General features: G+C 40.3%; 1 protein-coding gene across 4 annotated transcripts in view; it reads left to right on the top strand.

The window, feature by feature from the left end:
• SLC1A3 (solute carrier family 1 member 3) overlaps positions 1-19,527 on the top strand; it is a 75,082-nt gene that overhangs the window by 11,775 nt on the left and 43,780 nt on the right. For 3 of the 4 annotated variants that reach the window (XM_027092626.1, XM_027092628.1, XM_027092629.1), the window contains exon 3: positions 8,822-8,959. In XM_027092626.1, coding sequence (XP_026948427.1) covers positions 8,822-8,959 — 138 coding nt within the window. Of the gene's footprint in view, positions 1-8,821; positions 8,960-9,302; positions 9,407-19,527 lie in introns of those variants that run through there. The other variant, XM_027092627.1, reaches the window with a different exon arrangement.

Raw genomic sequence — 19,527 nt, 5'->3', positions numbered from 1 at the left:
CAGTGTTGCACGCCATGCAGATTTGAGTCTGCATCTGTACCATGCCTGGTCATCAGTCACCCACGGCTGGTTATCTGGGCACCACTGGTGGAACGAGGCTGGAACAGGTATTTCCCACCTCCAGCAACAGGAAATACCAAAGGACAAAAGAATGAGCCAAGCCAGGGCCTCTGAAGGATGTGGGAACAGAGGAGTGGGGGAGGGTTGAAAGGTTGACTCAAACACAGAGTAGCTTCTCACCAGGAAATGCCTGGAAGTTTGAGCTGAAACAAAAAGCCAGGGACCAGCAGACCTCTTGGGCAGGTAAATTCTCCATTTTGCCCTTGGCTTCTTTATAAAAATGAGTCAATGGAACTTTACATCCAGCAGCTTCATCAGACTGGCATGAGACAGGCTTTTAACTTCTCCAAATTGGGCCACGATCTAGCCAAGTTCTGAAATAGAAACTTTTATTTGATCTCAAATAATTATTGAGTACCTGCCATAATAACCGTAATGGCCAAATTGATAAAGCATTTTATGACTTACTACAAGCTTTCGTAGGCATTATCAAGGACTTTAGAATTCATTAGAAGAAACCAGATGAATGCATATAAAACAGCTAAGATAATGCTCAGAATATGGAGCAGAGAATATTAAAGTTCAAGAAGATCATAGATACTGCTTTTCTGATCTATTTCTCCCATTATTCAGATTAAGAAGCGGGCAGGGAGGGCAAAGAGATTATGTGACTTGAAGATATTAGCTGTGGAAATAGGCAGATCTAAGTCTGAAACCCCATTTTGCCACCATCAGTTACTGGCCGTGTAATCCTGGACAGATGGCTTATTTTTTCTAGGGCTCAGTCTCTCCATCTATAAGATGGTGATATTAAGTCCTGTAGGTCTGCTATGAAGATTCAGTCATTTAAGTGAAGTATCTACTAGCGTAATTTACTGGCAGCATCAGGCCCAGAACCCTCATCTCTGACTCCCAGACTATGATCTTTATACAGCATCACACCTGCTGTCTTTCATACCCCCAAAAACCTGTCTAGTGAGAGAATTAGGAATCGAGAGCTATCTCTCCTAGTTTGTGAATCTAGAAACCTGAGCATATGAGAAATCATAGTTCAGGCAAAAACCAGTTTCCCACATCATGAGAGAAATCAGAGTTTGGAGTGCAGTAGGGAATCGGATTCACGGTGCAACTAAGCAGTTCCTCTGCTCGGGAAACTGTTCGACAGCAGCTGGGGGCCAGGTCTAGAGACTGTGCAGGTCAGACAAAGCCCTTATCGTCCTGTGCAGCTCACTTGGTGTGGTGGAAACGGTGACCTTGCTTTTAACCAATAGAATATGGCGAAGGCAATGGATGCCACTCCTGTGATTTTATTCCATCATACATTAGGTTGTTGTGAACTTGAGGCAAAGTAGTGCTAGTTTTTTGTTTGTGTGTTTGGTTTTTTACTACAAATGAAAAGACCCTAGCTGGGAAAGAATAGTATTTTGTCACATAAAACCAGTGGTGTGCTATCAACAAAAATATTTGATACTATTATATCTTTGAGCCATCTTGCATTCAGGCAGACAGCATGGTCTCCTTTCTGGCTGAAGATCTGCAGGCCAAGCTTTTTCCCAGTAGGAGTTTGAATGGGCTTTGACTGCTTTGCAATGTAAATGCTAGAAGAGCTAGTTAGCTCACCTTGGGTGGTGGGCCTTTGGTAGTTTTCTTACAGCTGGCCTCAGAATATGAGATCTTCCTCTCAAGATCAATGCCAATATCACTTTTAGATTCTCTTTTGACATCTGAGCTCTTTGGGGGCCATCGTCTCTTTTCCTGGAGAATTTTGCATTGTGAATAATAATTCTAGAAGGCTTTGGTCTGCCAATCTGTTCATGACAGAGTTTGGAGATAGGACGGGAACGTTAGTAAAACTTTACTATTTCAAACGCCAACATCCACCAAAAGTTAAGTGGGTGATTTGGTCTAAAGATTACTTCAGATTGTGCTTCATTCTTTTACTCTTAAATATTTTCTGGCTTCTTAATATTTTCAATAATTTTTTTCAGATTAGATATGAACCAAATTCTTAAAACAGGTCTTTAGCTTTAACTTGTGAATGTCTGGCCTTCAAAAGTGAACCAGCGGGGCTTCCCTGGTGGCGCAGTGGTTGAGAGTCCACCTGCCGATGCAGGGGACGCAGGTTCGTGCCCCGGTCCGGGAAGATCCCACGTGCCGCGGAGCGGCTGGGCCCCTGAGCCATGGCCGCTGAGCCTGTGCGTTCAGAGCCTGTGCTCTGCAACGGGAGAGGCCACAACAGTGAGAGGCCCGCGTACCGCAAAAAAAAAAAAAAAAAAAAAAAACAGTGAACCAGGTATGTGTTCTTTCTGAGGCTCCAGGGTGCACATTGTGTCTTAGTTTAGAAAGTGAAGTGATATTTAATCTTCCAAAGAAGTATTTGTTGTATAGACTCCCCAGGGAGAAACAGTGAACCCCTGAAGGACTCTTTTCTTGAGCTTCCCACATTAGGGGAGAAAAAGTATTTTTTCTCTCTTTTTTTTTTTTTTTTTTTTTTTTTTTTTGCGGTACATGGGCCTCTCACTGCTGTGGCCTCTCCCGTTGCGGAGCACAGGCTCCGGACGCGCAGGCTCAGCGGCCGTGGCTCACGGGTCCAGCCGCTCCGCGGCACGTGGGATCCTCCCGGACCGGGGCACGAACCCGCGTCCCCTGCATCAGCAGGCGGATTCTCAACCACTGCACCACCAGGGAAGCCCCAGAAAAAGTATTTTTAAAAAATGCATCTTTGTTTGTAGCATTCAACAAGGACGGTTAATTTTGATCACCGTAAACATTTTTGTTAAGATATTTCCTAGATTCTAGAAATCTTGTTAAAATACCAAAATAAGAATACTATTAGATTGTTGGCTGAGAACGAGCAATTTTGATATTGCTCGTGACATCTATGTATTACATAATGTCACCAAGATGCCAACTTTGCAAAGTTTGCTTCGGATCTAACAAATCCTGTTAGGAAGTTCTTCTGGTTTTTATGGTTATTTTTGCAGAGTAATCAATAATAAAGGATCTGTTCTTTTGCACTAAAAATCTGGTAGCCATAAAAGTTTTTATTAGTTCTGGGAATATCAATCAATGTGCTTAAATAAGTGCCCACTAATGGAACTCAGCTCTGCAGAGGCAGTGAGTTGCTTTACTGAAGGGAAGCAGGCTTCCCTCCACCCTTCTCCCTCTAACTGGTCGAAAGGGCAGAGTGGAGAGGGCTCTGAGAAGTCTATGTATCAGGCTGTGAGAACTTGTTTTCAGGGAAGACTCTTTTCGTTGCTGGGCTCTGTAATCAGAAACCTGAATTGCTTACCCAGAAAAGCCATCTTTGCATATGCAGAGCATTTCCTCTTAACTTGATGCTGAGAGCTGGCTGACCTCAGCACACTGGCTTCACCTCTAACACTGCCTGTCCCAGCAGAAAGCTGAAGAAAAAAATGGCTTTTGTTTAGTCATTTAACAAATGAACTGAAAAAACGCTAGATGTGGACTTCATTAAGTAAAATCAACAAAATCTTTCCTCAACTTAAGCTCTATATTTAGTTAACCTAATTCAAAAGAGAATGAAAATGTAGATAAAATGTTGTGTCCTAACTTAGGCTCTTTAAATTCGCACCATGTCTACTGAAAGGCCATGAGTACAGCATAGTGGGTGAGGGTCTGGGCCCTGGAGCTGGGTATGAAGCCCACCTCAGCCACTCAGCTGACCTTGAGAAGAGCTTGACCTCTCTCTACGCTGACTATGGCTCCGACCTATACAGGTTTGTGGTTTTGGCAGTTTACCTACTTTGTCAGTGACTGGTTCTCCATCTGTGAGATACGGGTAGTACCAGTCCTGGCTTCCATGGCATCTGTGCTTGTGAGAACTTGGCATCTTGCATGTGCTGAAGACTGTTCGCTGTTGTCATTAAGCATGAGAACCTGAAGCATGTTTTCATTTACTGTCTTTCCCACCTGTGTTACTGATGGTTTCCAAGGATTAAAATGTGTGCACTGGAGGGAAAAGGCAGGCTACTTTAATTAGTAAATTCTATATACATTTAGTTAAATCATTCCATGAAAAGGGACTTGGTGTAACCGTTTTAAACAGTGACTTGATACTAATAACCATATCGTGGGATCCTCAAAAAGTAAGTGGACCTGTGGAAGGTTCCGAAGGTGCCTCTGGGACATCTCTAGCAGATCCAAGGTTAGTACTCAAGTGCTTCTACAATTTGGGGGGTTAGAGATGCTGAAGACCCAGAGGCCAGGTGCATTTGAGGACTGTCTTCAACAAGCTAGTGGAAAGAGCACTGGCTTTTGTTTGGAAGCCCCCGGGTCAACCACTTACTAGCTCTGTAACCTTGAGCAAGTTAACTAACTCCTGAGTATCAGCATATTCATCTTTAAAATAGATATGATAATACCTACCTCATAAAGTTGGGATGAGGATCACGCCACCATCAGCACATAGTAAGAGCTCAATAAAAATTGCCCTTCCCCACATAATCTTTCCTAAGCGTAGAAATGGCTCACTTGATAAACCCAGAGACAGTAAATAAACCAAAGCACGGTCAGGGACAAAAGGATTCAAAGTGTATTTGCAATGTGCTATCACTCTAAACAACTCGTCTCTTCAAAGCACTTGACTTAAAACTATCCCTTATAAATAAATGATGTCATCTTTCTGCAGTTCCTACTATAAAAAAGAGCTTTTAGAAAATGTGGTTTCTGTATTGGAGACGGTAAAGAAACAGAGACATTCTAGGGTAGATGCCAGGACTACACTTCCAAGCAAGACCATCTTGACTGGAAGGAGACAGATGAAAAATTTCACCACCTCTTGAGACTTTGCCTCCTTGACTGTCTTTCTGTTGCTCTGTATCATTAGTAGAGCAGCTATCTTACCAATTTTTTCTGAATTATAATTTAAATGGGTATTTCTGGACTAGGCAGGATCCTACCCACCCTTGAAAATATTGTTGTACATGAGTAAATACATTTCTAAAACTGTATTTAGAAAGGGTCTTGTAAAACCAAGCTTGTTCTTAAATTGTTATTCGAAGGATATCTAAAATTCCTACTAGCTTGGTATGGTCAAATTCCAGAAGACCAAAATGAGTTTCGTGGGCTTACTGTGCATGTTTTTTGTTACAATTGAATGACAAACGTTTTAATGCATGTAAATAAAAGTCACAAAACATAACCAATGCCAGTGAAAATACATTTGATTGGAAGTAAACTTTATAATATTTATTTTATTCCTTGCATACTTATTATAAGATAAAGCACAGATTTTAGTAACTTGACCTTTATATGAACAAGTAGGAAAGAACCAGATATAACCAGAGCTTTTTATAATTCCTATGTGCTGTTAATACTGTTGTATTGAATAATGTACACTGAAAATTGAAATTAAATACCTTACCCCAAACAGAGTTCCAGGGAGATTAAAGATTTAAGATTTTAAAACCAAGCAAACTATCAAAAAAGGAAAAGTGTATTGAAGATTTCTCAAACTCGGGAGGGTGAGGGAAATTAAAGTTTATTACTCTTGAAGAAATCACTTAATAAAAAAGATGTGTAGACATTATTTGTAGAACACCTGTATATTTTAAGTAATAATATATGACAAGCAAATTAGAAAAAAACTACAGCAAATATTATTTTAAACATAGGCAAAGGGTAATTATCTCTATTATATAAAGAATCTATACCAAATATACATACACATACATAAACTCTTAAACTATCAGGATTTAGTAAATGACTGGTGAAAATACAATTAGGAGGAATGGTCATCAGATATTAAGTAAATTCAAAAGAAAACTAATATACAGACTATTTACTCATTCAAAAATTCTGCTTCTTTTAACAAGTTTTTATGATAATATTCCATTCCTAGAGGTATGGGAAATAAAGTCTTCTCATTCACTAATGGGGTATTAAACTGCTGGGCCAATCCATTGGGAAAGCAATTTGATAACATGAATTGAGGTAGTCATATGCTTTATTTTTTTTTCTTCCAGTTTTATTGAGGTGTAATTGACATACAGCACTGTATAAGTTTAAGATGTACAGCATGGGAATTCCCTGGCAGCCCGGTGGTTAGGACTCTGAGCTTTCACTGCTGAGGGCCCGGGTTCAATCCCTGGTCTGGGAACAAAGATCCCGCAAGTCTTGCAGCTCGGCTAAAACAACAACAACAACAACACACACACACACACACACACACACACACACACACACACACACACAAAGATGTACTGCATAATGATTTGACTTGCATACATCATGAAATGATTATCACAAAAAGTTTAGTGAAAGTCCATCGACCAGTGATTGAACCCATGCCCCCTGCAGTGGAAACACGGAGTCCTAACCACTGGACCACCAGGGAATTCCCAACAGCTTTCATATACAACGTACAGCAGTGTTAATTCGTCATGTTGTCCATTACATCCCTAGTACTTATTTGTTTTATAACTGGAAGTTTATACCTTTTGACTGCCTTATCCAATTCCTTTCCCCACACACACCCCCTCTTGTAACCACAATTCTGATCTCCATGAGTTTGTTTGTTTTTGAAGTATAATTGACCTACAACACTATGTTAGTTCCTGGTGTACAACATAGTGATTCCATGTCTCTGTACATTTCCAAATGATCTTCATGATAAGTCTAGTTACCATTTGTCATTCTACAAAGATATTACATAATTATTGACTATATTCCCCACACTGTACGTTTCATACCCATGACTCATTTATTCTGTAACTGCAAGTTTATACCTCTTAATCTCCCTCACCTATTTCTCTCCTCCCAACAGCTGGTAACCAGATTCTTTAATGCACTGGTTCCCTTTCCCTGAACTACACTAAACAAAATATCTCTAGGTAAAAACCAGCCTTCATATATTCAGAATGGTGTTTTTCATAAAAGTAAAAACTGCGAAACAAGCAAGTGTCCAACAACAAAAATGGTAGTAAGTAAATTTTGATACAATCACTGGATCTGCTATCATGAGGCTTAAAAGTGATGTTTATGGTGACTATATATGGAAAAGTATAGTCTGCGTGATCTCTGTGTATTTAACTCTGTAAGAGAACATTCCGGAAAGAAGCTCAGGGAAGCACTAACAGTAGTTGTCTTTGCTCTACTGAAAAGACAGGAAGTATGAAAAGTAGTCAAGAATGTGAGATCTGGGTCCAAACTGCCTGGGTTTCAATCCCAGCTCTGCCACTTGAATGGACGGTTATTTGACTTTGATATGGAAGAGCTGTTGAAATTGGGCATGTTTTAACTTCACTATTATTAGATTTCTCCATCAGTAAATTGGTGGTAAATTAGTACCTATGTCCTGGGAGTTTTGTGAGGATTAAATATATTGATACTAATACAGGTAAAGCACTAACAACAATGCCTGGCAGATAGAGAGAGCTCAGTCAGTATTAACTATTTGCTATTTAAATGGTAGAACCAATAAAGGCAGGCTTTTGCTTCCTCTTTTCTACATTTTCCAAATCAACTTTTCTCTCCCGAACATATTACTGTTACATTGGGAAAAAGCAATAAATATTTTTCTGAAGGTCTTGAAAACAGGGTCAGCTGGATTTTCTAGTCATGTAGATTCAACTCGTAATTGGGATATCACGGTATGTGATCAAAGAATGGATACTTCATGTTGCGGGAATCCAAGAATTGAAATTGGAGTTGCAATAACAATTGAAATGAACTTTGTGTCTCATTTCATAAGAAGTTAGGATGGTTCAGTTTCCTTAAAGGACTGCTTGCTTCCTTTGGAAAAACTTGTGTCTACACAGTATTCTCTCTCCTCCCCCAACCTCTAGCCTCTAGACTACGCAGTACTTCTCTATAACTCACATGGTTTAGTAAAATTTTTGAAAATATTTACAATAATGGAATAAGAAAATTTGGGGGGGGCAAAGAAAGTTTATTAGGGAAAGGGGAGAAGGAGTAAATTATTCAGTACATCTGTTAATTTCTGAACATTTCCAAAGGTACCAAGCATAATTTGATTTACCTATAATCATTTAAATATTTTTTGAAGTTCCAGGAGCAGAATCAAATTAAGGGGAAAATTGCTTTCTCTTTCCCTTATTATCCCCTAAGTTTTCAGGGAAAACTTTTGGAAAAAGTGTCTGCTAATTTTGTAGTCTTCTTTTGCCAGCAACTAGCAAGTCTGTACAATATAGTTGCCAAGGCAATATCGGGACCATGTAGACAGAAGGTGTGGTGTATAGACAGGGAGATGATGAAAATGGATTAACAGTGTGAACAAGAGGAGGTTTTTTTTAATTGTAAAAAATAAAATTACACTACCCTTTATAAGTGGTTATGCCAGCCGTTCTAACATCTGTTGTTACAAAAGAACTTCATTATAATAAGCCTTTTTTTTTTTTCCTATATTGCCTTGTGTGTGGATACGTGATTTGTTTCCTAGATATGCCCCCTTTATGACTGTGTCCTGGGCCATGTCAAAACTGGTTCCCCTGCATGCAAGTTAGACAAAGAAATTTTTCATTTGCTAAGACCAGGAACATTTTTTCTCTAAGTTCTACTCGAAGCCCTGAATTCAGCCAGACCCTTCCAGACTATGATTGAAAAGACAGGCACACCCCTTGCTCCAAAGTGGCACAAATATTTGCTGCTTAAATAAATCGAGTCTCCTTAGACAGGAGTGATAGTCGGCCAAATGCTTGCTTATTTTTCTACGATTGTTACAGTTTCGAAAAAGACTCAACTTTTCTTCTTTGTTTTGTTTTTGTTTTTTCTCCTGCAGGTACAATCCTTGGATTTACCCTCCGACCATACAAAATGAGCTACCGGGAAGTCAAATACTTCTCCTTTCCCGGGGAACTTCTGATGAGGATGTTACAGATGCTGGTGTTACCACTAATCATCTCCAGTCTCGTCACAGGTACCCTATGCAGTTTTGTTCTGTTTTTTTCATGTGTGCTTATTGCAAAAGATCGCTTAGAAAAACAAACGCTTTAGGTTTCTGCTGGATGCATGCTCTGTTCTAGAAAATAAAAGTCCCTTCAAAATGATGGAAAGGAGGCTTTAGTAATGCATGAATGATTATAACTCTCGTATTTTACCAATCACAAGAGGAAACGGATTTGAACCGCCACGTAATCTGGTCTGCCTCACTACAAAAGAGGCGCACTGCTAAACACTACACAACCAGCCTTCTCTGCCCACAGCGATGTAGTTGACAACAGCGTACAACAGGTCTGTTTTCTCACCCTCTTATCCCACCCAGATAACATCTGGTTGGACAGCCTATTAGCTATTGATGCAAGAATGCTTGTTCTCAGAGCCACCACGACTTGAGCGGGAGCCTTCTTGGAAGCCTCATCAAGAGGTAATGCCCACAACACACTCACCAACTCTGCTGCCACCAACACTGTATCTTTTCCTGGTGAACCCGCATGATTTCGTTCCCTTCTCCATTGTCCCCCACCCCCGTTGCCTTTTACGCTGGTGGGAGAATGGGGAGGGGGTGGGAGATTTTCCCCATCCAGATATTTTGTCAGTTGACACTTGGATTTTCAAGGCACGGAAGCTTTGCAGGATAGGATTCTTATTTTCTATGAACGCGAAATAACGATTTACGCCTGCATGGGAAATGGTTGAAGAGTCACTGGTACCTGTGATTGGAGAATACAAACAGAACCAAGAAGTTTTAGAAAACTCTTCTCTTTCCCCACAGCACATCTCTGACTTGGAGAAGGAATGTCCATAGACACTGCCCCAGCAGGATGGTTTCTGAGTTTGTAGCTAAAACCCAGAACTCAGGTATTACTGGCCCTGTTTTCTCTTCTGTCTTTGGCTTACTGCCGACCCTTAGGCAGATCGTTCTGTGGCTCTGAGCATCTCTCCCCCCCGCCCAGGGAGTTCTCAAGGATATTTATAATCGCCTTTCAAGATCTCTGTGTAATAAGAACAACATAGGACAACTCAAAAGTCTTGGGGCAAGATTCTGACTGCTCTATGCCTTGGAGGGCTGGCCATTACTTGGACAGAAACTATGTCAGTTTGTTTTTTTTTCAGCGCCTTGCAGATCTCTGCTGGCTTCTACTTGTTCAGGTCTTCAAACAAGTGATTGCATGTACATAAAGCTTCCATTGGAGGATGAGGTGCCCATAAAACAATCAAGTAGACAGAATGATTTGGGGCACTTGTTTTTGAAACTGGCCTGGCCCATTGCTGACCAGAGGTAATCACAGCGGCCACGATTCTTATCAGAGAAGCTAAATTCATGCTGACGTGAGGGCACATCCTCATTATCTATGTGCTGCCATTTTCCTGGGAAACAAGTTCTTGCAGAAGCACTTAGAGGACAGAACTCACATCCACTATTTTGTTTAATGGTACAGGGAGTCCCTTCCCACCACCCCTACTGGCTGGAGTCTGAATTGAGTACCTGCAGTTTTTCTGGATGCAAACTGTGGGGTTTTGGGTTCCTTTATACTGTCTCTTCAAGGGTGAGAACAGTGTTTAGAGGTTTCTGCTTTCTGGCAATTGTGCTGAAAGTCCCACTGTGCTACAGTGGGTTTTATAAGAGGAAAGCCCTCGTTTGGTACAACTAGAGGAAATATTAGCTCCCTTTAGTAGCAATCCGAGTTAACAGTTATTTGAAGTGGAATTTCCTGGTATTTTCTAATACTTAATACATCAACTTTGTTGAAGGAATAAGAGCTTTCGTTGAGTAATTTTTCTGGGAAAAAAGATAACCCACTATGATGCAATCCCTCTGCATGGTTAAAAAGAAATTGTGCGTAAACCTTGGAGAAATTATCAACATTTATAATATTGGCGTTAAAGAGAAAGGAATTATAAGCTGCAAACAACCAGTATAAAATGAACTTTTAAAATGTAACCTAATTGCAAGTTGGGAATGCTGCCACTAGGGACCATTAAAAGAGTGTCAGCTCTTTTCCAGGACTGTTAAGAGAAGTGGCTTAATTTAGCTCGCCAAAGATCTTTTTAAGGTGTTGGTCTCAAAGGAATAATTTCCAAGCTACATGGTCATTTAGATATTCATGATCAACTGGAATGAGTGATAGATTCCATAAGAATTTCTTTCATGGTTTTAAGTACAGGGATTCTAAACCAAAGCAGGGTGTGACTCAGTGTGAATGAGGAGGCGGGGGGACTTTTGCAAAGTACACACACCCCAGGGGATCCCTGTGTGTGTTGGGAAGCATTATTGGAGAATGTGGTGGGAGACAACAAAGTCAGGGTCCACTATTTTAGAATGGAAAAGCAAACTCAGATGCGTCCAGTGGCCAAGCGGGAGACGTATATACAGGAAGCTGCCCTTTCAGGCTACTTTCTGTTTTCCTACTTAGTAGAGTCATGGATACAGAGAAATATTTCTCTTTGACAGGAGAGGTAACAGAGATGAGTGTGATGATAAATGGAAAGTGACCCGCTGCAGAATAGCGTAGACAAAGGGAGGCAAGATTGTGACCTGAAAACTATCAGCTCCAGCCAATTGTTGCCATGTGTCAGCAAGGGCCAGATCTTCCAATTTTTCAAAAGAATCCAGAAATCCAAAAATTGATAAGAACCTAGATTTTCAAACATTGACATAATTAACATCTGCAGGCTCAGTCCATCCCTTGGGCTACCAATATTGGAACTCAGGTTTCAGCGTCAGTGCTATTAATTATAAGAAATGCACTGATAGATTTGCGCTCCCATCAGGCTATCTCTGGGTTTCATATGTTGCCTCATTCCACTGTTGGCAGTTCCATATCGAAGCTTAACTCAACATGGAATCAGCTACTGAACACCACATTTATTGTCTACTAAACAAATAACTGTTGGAAAACTTCTCCTCCACCTTCTGGGTATTACCACGTTGTGTCCTAGCCACGTTGGCCTTTTCTGCGCCCGACAGGAACACGAGAACTCAGCACTCTTAAGTTCAAAAGTCCCAGGGTCTGTGCAGACAGAAGCTGAAATGCATGAAACCCTTATTGCATTATTTCCATTTGGCATTTTGTTTTAGAAGGTTCTGTACATTTAATCACATTTAAACTCTGAGACATCGAAGTTACGTTTTCATAGTTGGAACATCCCTGTTTGTGAATTGTGGCACTAGACCCCCTGTAAGCCATGTTCTCCTTTTTCTGAATTTGAAATTTTCAATCCTTCCAAACATCCTTGGTGTGTATTAGCATTCCAGAAGCTGCCAGAGAGAAGCTGGAGAAAGCCTAATGGCTAGATTTGCACTCAAGTACCTATTTTTTTGAACAAGAAGAATACTTGTATGCCAACATACCGCACAATAAAATAGGGGATTGGCACCAATTTCTATTGATTTGGTCAAGATAAGAAGCCAGACTAGATATTTCATGCCAGAATTATGAGTTGGCTCGGCTGACTTAACCCTGATGAAATTCACTAGATAATAAGTAAACTCCATTTCAGGTTGCTCTGTGTAGACGTAACCATCACCTCCTCCTTACTTTGGAATTTTTTCAGAAAACTAGTGCTTTCTTCTTTTCTCATTCTAAGTGTGCCTTCCTTCTCAATCACTTACCTCGAAAGGAATCTTCCGTGTCTCCAGTTTTCTGGAAGGGGGATGCATCCCTTTGGACAAACATCTTCCAAATCTATAGACCAATGAACTCAATGGAATGTGGGACTTAACTGTAGTTGAAGCCAACAAGCTACACTCAGCAAAAGGCTCTCTTACCTGAGAAAATAAAAGTACAGACAATAAATGGCGTACCTCAAAGTATGGCCCTTAGTGTCAGAGAAATGACAGTTACAATAAAAATAATCTAAAATTTTGTCATTTCCTTTAACACAAGAGGGCAAAAAATGAGCTAGGCAATTCTTAGTATTTGGACATGTGAAAGGTTTGTGAAGGCCTTGCAAAAATGAAAGCCAAAATCACGCAAGAAAAATTTAATATTTTAAACTATTCATTGTCATGACTCAGGGATATAGCTGAGGCCTTTGTGAAATACCCCAGGCATCTATGTACAAGAAAAGGGACTGTAGATTTCTTTCCTTTCTTCCCCCACACATACATTTCATTGAAGGAGGGAAAAAAAATATCCGTCTCGGGTAGGGAGGAGTTTCTTTGGGCCTCCTTTTCATTCTCTGTAAAACGAAGGTGTTAATGGTACCTATGTCGTGGGTCTGTTGTTCTGAGGATTTATGCCTGGCACACAGTATGTGCTCAATTAATGGTAGTTATTGGCAGTCAGAGTAGCAGCAGTGAGAGCTGTCCTGGTCCACATTGTATAAGTGAAAATTCTAGAAGAAGAGGGCTTCAGTTCTGGGGCATGTAACTAAGCCTCCAGATTCCTCACGTCTCGTATGTCTGTGATCCTTACAGCTATCAGTTTCCTATTAAAGGTAAATTAAAGAAACCATGAGTAATGGAGTAACAGCACGGGAAAATTCCTTCCTCTCTACTGGAAGGGATTGGGTTTTGCCCTGCAGTGAGGGATGGGATGACCTTATCACAGCTGCATAATTCTAAATATTATCATTGGTTATACAACTGCCCGGCCTTTCCTGAGAAACTTAGTCCCAGTGTGTGGCACCCTGGAATCCACAGGGCAGCAAATTCCACGTGCTGCTTACATGCCGAAAGCGGAGCCTTCCGGGCTAATCAAAACGTTGACAAACTGAGTCTGTCTCAACACTCGAACACACTTCATGGCAGCCTGGAAACCAGGTACCGAGAAAGCAGCTTCAGCCCAGCTCATTTGAAGCCAACCATTGGCCCCGCTTTGTTTTCTATCTCCATCTGTTTACAAACGTGGGAAGGGAGGCTAAATAACATCCCTCTAGAGGGAGAGGTTGTCAGATCTAATGGGAAGACCCATCTGAGGGCTAAAGAGATCACCTGGCTTTTTTGCATCCTATAGAAAGGAAATCTGGGAAATTAAATGCTTTTAATTTATTTTTAGTGGATTTGGGTTTTGGTAAAGCGTAGACAAATTTATTTAAGTCTAGCTGTCCCAGAAAATGTCTACCATTCTGTCGCAGACAATTTCATTCACTAAGCACTTGTTGAGCTTTTTTACGTACCAGCCACTTTTCTAGGACCTGAGGGTCCCAAATGAGGAAGACAAGACCCCTGACCTCAAGGAGTTCAGAGTCTGGTTGGGAGACAGACTCATGATTGCAGCGTCACGGGAACAGTGACCCAGGGAAGAAGAGCCCAGTGGAGGACAAAGTAGGGACTGAGTATCAGGCCATCCCTCTTCCTGAGTCTCCAGTTTTCAGCCTCCCCAGTCAGCAGCTTGTTGTTGCTTTCCTCACACCTGGCTCACCGTTAAACACGGTAAGAGCCAGAGGGGGGTGCCCCATGACGTTCCCAGCAAAAGTAACCCCGGGGAACATAGCCTCACAGATGGGAAGTCAGAGGGAAGAGGCACCTAACAGGGTTTCAGCCACAGAAACTTTCCCTTTCAGAGCAGAGCCACTCAGCTTTCAGGAGGAGAGACAGGAGACTGAGGCTGTCCAAACTGGAAGGCAGAGAGAGGCGACGCTATGCATCCCGACGCCCAGGACAGGAGTCCCCTCTCCAGCACCCCGGAAGGTGGCCATCAGCTGCCTCCTGGAAGTTTCATGCTTAGGTGGTCCGAACTTGAGTTGCACTTGTCTCCTGCGAGGTCCACCTAGTGGTGCTAATTGTGCCCCATGGAGCACAGTTCTTCAGCCAGTTTCAAGAGGGCATCTGAGCACAGCCTAGAATTTCTCTCCCAGTTCTTCTCATGTGCCCAGTCCTTCTAGGCCCCTTACCAACTGGGTTGCCCTCTCCTGAATCCCATTGTTTTCCCAGAATTGAACCCAGAGCTCCAGGTGTCACGTGACTGGGTAGGGAGAGTCACCAGGAACCAATCCTCTGCTAATACCAGCTGGGGTTGGGTCAGCTGCAACAAACCACTGGCTCAGAGGGGTTCAGCCTGTGGTAACCTAACCCCTCAGAATTGAACGTTTATGGAAAAACTTTTGTGGTAAAAATGGAACAGTTCTTGAATTGAAAGATCAGAAGCCCCAGGCTCAAGGCTTTGTGTGAGATTTGACTTTCCAGAAGGCTTGGGGTTCTATGAGCTGGGATTTTTTTTTTTTTTTTTTTTTTTTTTTTTGGCCACACGGCTTGTGGGATCTTAGTTACCCAACCAGGGATTGAACCCAGGCCCTCAGCAGTGAAAGCACGGAGTCTTAACCACTGGACTGCCAGGGAATTCCTGGGAATTTTTATCTGTGAATTTCAGCAGTTTCAATGTAGCCTGTGGTTTTGATGGGTTCTGGTTTGTAAGACATTTTTGAAAGTTTCTTTAATAAAATTAACAAGAAAGAAAAATCTAAAACTTCTTTTAAAATTAAATTATTCTCTAAGAAAAATAAGATTTTTTTCCCCTATGTTACCAATTTGGTGATTTCTTTCAAACTACTGTGGAACTACAGGTCTGTGGGCCGTGTTGGAAAGAGATGCTTTTCTTCTGCTGATGTGATAATGGTTTTCAGTAGAGCAATGATGGATTCTGATGAATTCTGACTGGAGATTTGTGCTTAAGGTCCCTCACAGACACCCAGTCTATTGACTTCTATTTGAATGGACTTCTGCTAGGAGAACTGCTCACCTTGGGAATGACTAGGAACCTGCATTCCATTACAAAAGACTTCTGTGTGTCCCATAAAGCCAAGTAAAAAGACGCTGGAGTTTCTACCAGCAGAAAGAGACAGACATAGAGATAGAGAGAAAGAGAGAAGGTTCTGTAGCCAGACAAGGCTTTCTGTGGCAATGCCATGGGTTGTATGTCTGCAGGGGACAGTACGCCATCTTCCCTCTGTTCCGTGTTTAGTGAGTGTTTCATGATAAGCAGAAAGAAGGCTTTGGGGTGACAGTATTCTCTGCTGAAGGATTGATCTGCTGGAATGATCCAGCTGATTCTGAGTCTGGGTAGAATCTAGGTTCTCAAGCCTTATGTTTGTGCAGATTTATTTCTCTAGGCAAGATAATCTTCTTTTTAGCTTCTTCATGGAGATCTTTGTAATAACCCCAGATCCCCAGGCTGGAGGCCAGCGCACTACCCGTAATTGCACTTGTTTTGCTAACCCAGCAACATCTACATTATCAGTTAGTACTGCTTTCAAATGTCCATTTCCTGCACTCCCTCGTATGGGGAAATAGGTTTTGCTGTCTTTCTATTTAATTTTTTAAACAATTACTTGAGTTTCCATCTGAGTTTTCCTCAGAGGGAAGAAACTTCCCCTAAATTACCAAGGGGGTTTCCTCTCATAGGGCACTGGATGAAGGGAGGCCAGTGTCTGAGCTCTGTGGTGCTGGGGACAAGTAAACAAGTCAGAAGAAGCTCCTGGCTAATCATTTAGAAAGAATTCTGTAAGAGCATGATGGCAAGATGATTGTAGGCCTCCTAGATCCAACCTGTTGAGATGATATTTATATTACCAGGACCTGTCAGTGCTGTTGCGGGGGGGGAATAAACACACACACACAATCTTGTGTCATCTATAATACCCCCGGACCCTCTCCCCCACCTATACTCCTTCCCACCACTGGATTATTTTGAAGCAAATACGAGATACTTCATTATGTTTCTAAAAGCAAAGAACACATAAGACAGGAATAATATTTTAAGATGATTTTAACTTGTTTCATGTTTCTCTAATGTTCTACACACACACACCCCCCACACACACACCAAGAGTTGTCAGTCACTTAAAGAAAGTTTTGCCAACCAAGCTCTTTACTTGCTTTCCGTTTGTGGTATAAACTTCTCTACCAGTGCTTTACATTAATTACCAATGCTTCCAGAGAGCACGATGCGTCTCTATCTAGTAGGAGATAATGCAATAAAATGTTGATGCTATGACATTTGGGAACACAGTTTTTCATTATAGCACAATATGAATATGGGTATGTGCACACATAGCTTTGCATGTTTGTTTTTTCCAAAGTTCTTCTGACTCTGAAAAGTACTACAGTCTGACTGTTGCCTCTACTCTTTTGAATTTGCAACTTTTCCAGAATTTCTTTCTGTACTTTAAGGTTTCTCAACTACATCATGTCTCCTTAACCTGTAATTTGAATGCACTGTTCTCAAAGGAGTTTGTGCTAAGAGCTGAAGTTTCATTTTTTTAAAATGAACTTTCCTAAAGAATATTGCAAAATTTTCCTAAATTGATACATACCATAAAATCCTTAATATCAGCATACCCTACCTACACAGTAAGTATTTATTTTTTTAAAAAAGATGGAAACATTAGTAGCTTCTATACTGGAATCTTGCTGTAGTTTTAAATTTTAGAATATAATTTGGCAGTCTTATCTTGGGACCTGTGCTTAATGACATATCTGAAAGCATTCCTTTGGCATGCTTAGGCTTAGAGCCAGACATTAATGTAGTAGTTCTTAAACATATTTAAGAATAATAAACTGGAAATTCATAACAATAACACTCACGGGTACATTCAAAACGTTTACATATTAAATGATGTAGGAACACATTTACTGTGAGAGAATATGACTCTTAGTCAGTATGAGAACAAAACTATAAGCATATTTCCATGAATAGTATAAGCTATTAAATCTAAGCATGATTGACAATTTCAAAATTTCTAATATCACTTAGGCATTATATTTCATAATTTTTAGCCCCTTTTTTGCCAGTATTCACATGAGTAGAGGCAAGAAACACTTATGAAAAATTTATAGGGAAAAATCTTAGAATTGAAAGAATTCAATCTATTGACTTTATTCATTTTTTTTTCCCTCTGAACTGGACACGTGGCCTCATTATTTGATTTTAGCAGAAAACAGATATTCTATGGAAAGATGGCTAATGTCAGTATATAATTTCCCATTAAATAAATACCTGAACACTAACTTAACACCTACCAAGTAAGGTCAAGGGCCTGAAAAGTGCTGTATAAATCACATAAGCATATTTGGATATATAGCAGTGTGTATCAGACTTTCAACTGCTAGAGACATCCTTGTTGTCAGACTTTGCCCTCTACCACTAACTTCCCCTTGTTCCTTGTTCCTTGGAATGATAGAAATCTATTTTACAATAGAAAGAGAGGGGCTTTTATTTATATGGAGTCCCTAAAATGATTTCTTGGTATTGGTAGACTTAGATTTATCTTATTTTCAAGATGGTTTTTATTTTTTTAACAGTTTTTTTGAAATATAATTCACGTGCATACAGTTTACCCATATTAAGTGTATAATTCAATGGCTTTTAGTGTATTCACGGAGTTGTGCATCTGTCATCACAATACATTTTAGAACATTATTACTAACCCCCCCAAAACCCCACACTTCCTAGCCATCACCCCCAAATTACCCCATTCCTCTAACCCTAGGCAAACATCAGTCTTCTTCATTTCTTTATAGATCTGTCTATCCTGGACGTTTCATATAAATGGAATCATACATGTTCCTTTGTTACTGGTCTCTTTCAAGGTTCATGTTTTCAAGGTCCATCCCTGTTGTGGCATGTGTTACTATTTCATTCTCTTTTATGGCCAAATATTATTTCATTGTTTGGCCATCCCATATTTTATTTATCCATTCATCTGTTGGTGGACTTGGGGGATTTCTTACATTGCAGGCAGGGCGCTCTTATGAATAATGCTGCTGTGGACTTTCATTGGCCTATGTTTTCATTTCTCTTGGGTATATACCTTGGAGTGGAATTTCTGGGTCATACGGTAACTCTGCTTAACCTTTTGAAGAACTGCCAGACTGTTTTGTAATTGCACTTGTAATTGTAATTTACATCCCCACCGGCAGCATATAAGGGTTCTAATTTTTCCACGTTCTCGCCAACACTTATCATGTCTTTTTTTTTTTTTCTTTGCTTTTACCTGTAAAAGATGTATGTTTTAGCTAAAATTTTCGAAGTCATAAGATATGTAGTCTGGGTATTATAACTGTGCATTTTATGTTTCAAAAAAGATAAAATTCAAATGTTACATCTTTGGTTATACTAAAATAATTGTTGAAATCCTTTGAAATGTATGTAGACTCATCAATTATAACTTTTTGTTATGTTAGAATATAATGTGTTACTTTCTTTAGCTATAGTGAATAAAAATCAGCTTAATTAAAAAAATAAGACAGGTGACACAACAATGTGAATATACTTAACACCACTGAACTATACCCTTAAAAATGGTTAAGTTGGTAAATTTTATGTTATATGATATTTAACACAATTAGACATTTTCAAATATAAGGTAGACGTAATATTTTAATGCCAGTTCTTCTGAAAGGGGCATTCTAAATGCTTGTTTGCTTATTAATCTAACCTACCACAGCTAGAGTTTTTACACGTAGCTTTCAAAGGACATCATACACTGCTTAAATCAGATAGCTTTCTCCCTGTGCCGGGAATTCACTTTTGGAAATGTATAGTATAGATGCTTGAGGTATCCAGAATGTTAAGTCTTGAGGGCAGTAATCAGATAATCTCT

This window comes from Aethalodelphis obliquidens, unplaced genomic scaffold (genome assembly GCF_003676395.1).
Source record: "Aethalodelphis obliquidens isolate GAN/ISIS:26980383/991018 unplaced genomic scaffold, ASM367639v1 scaffold80, whole genome shotgun sequence".
In the NCBI taxonomy this organism is placed as follows: domain Eukaryota; kingdom Metazoa; phylum Chordata; class Mammalia; order Artiodactyla; family Delphinidae; genus Aethalodelphis; species Aethalodelphis obliquidens.
The sequence above is the reverse complement of the archived record's forward strand: the minus strand, read 5'-3'. Positions and strand labels throughout refer to the sequence as shown.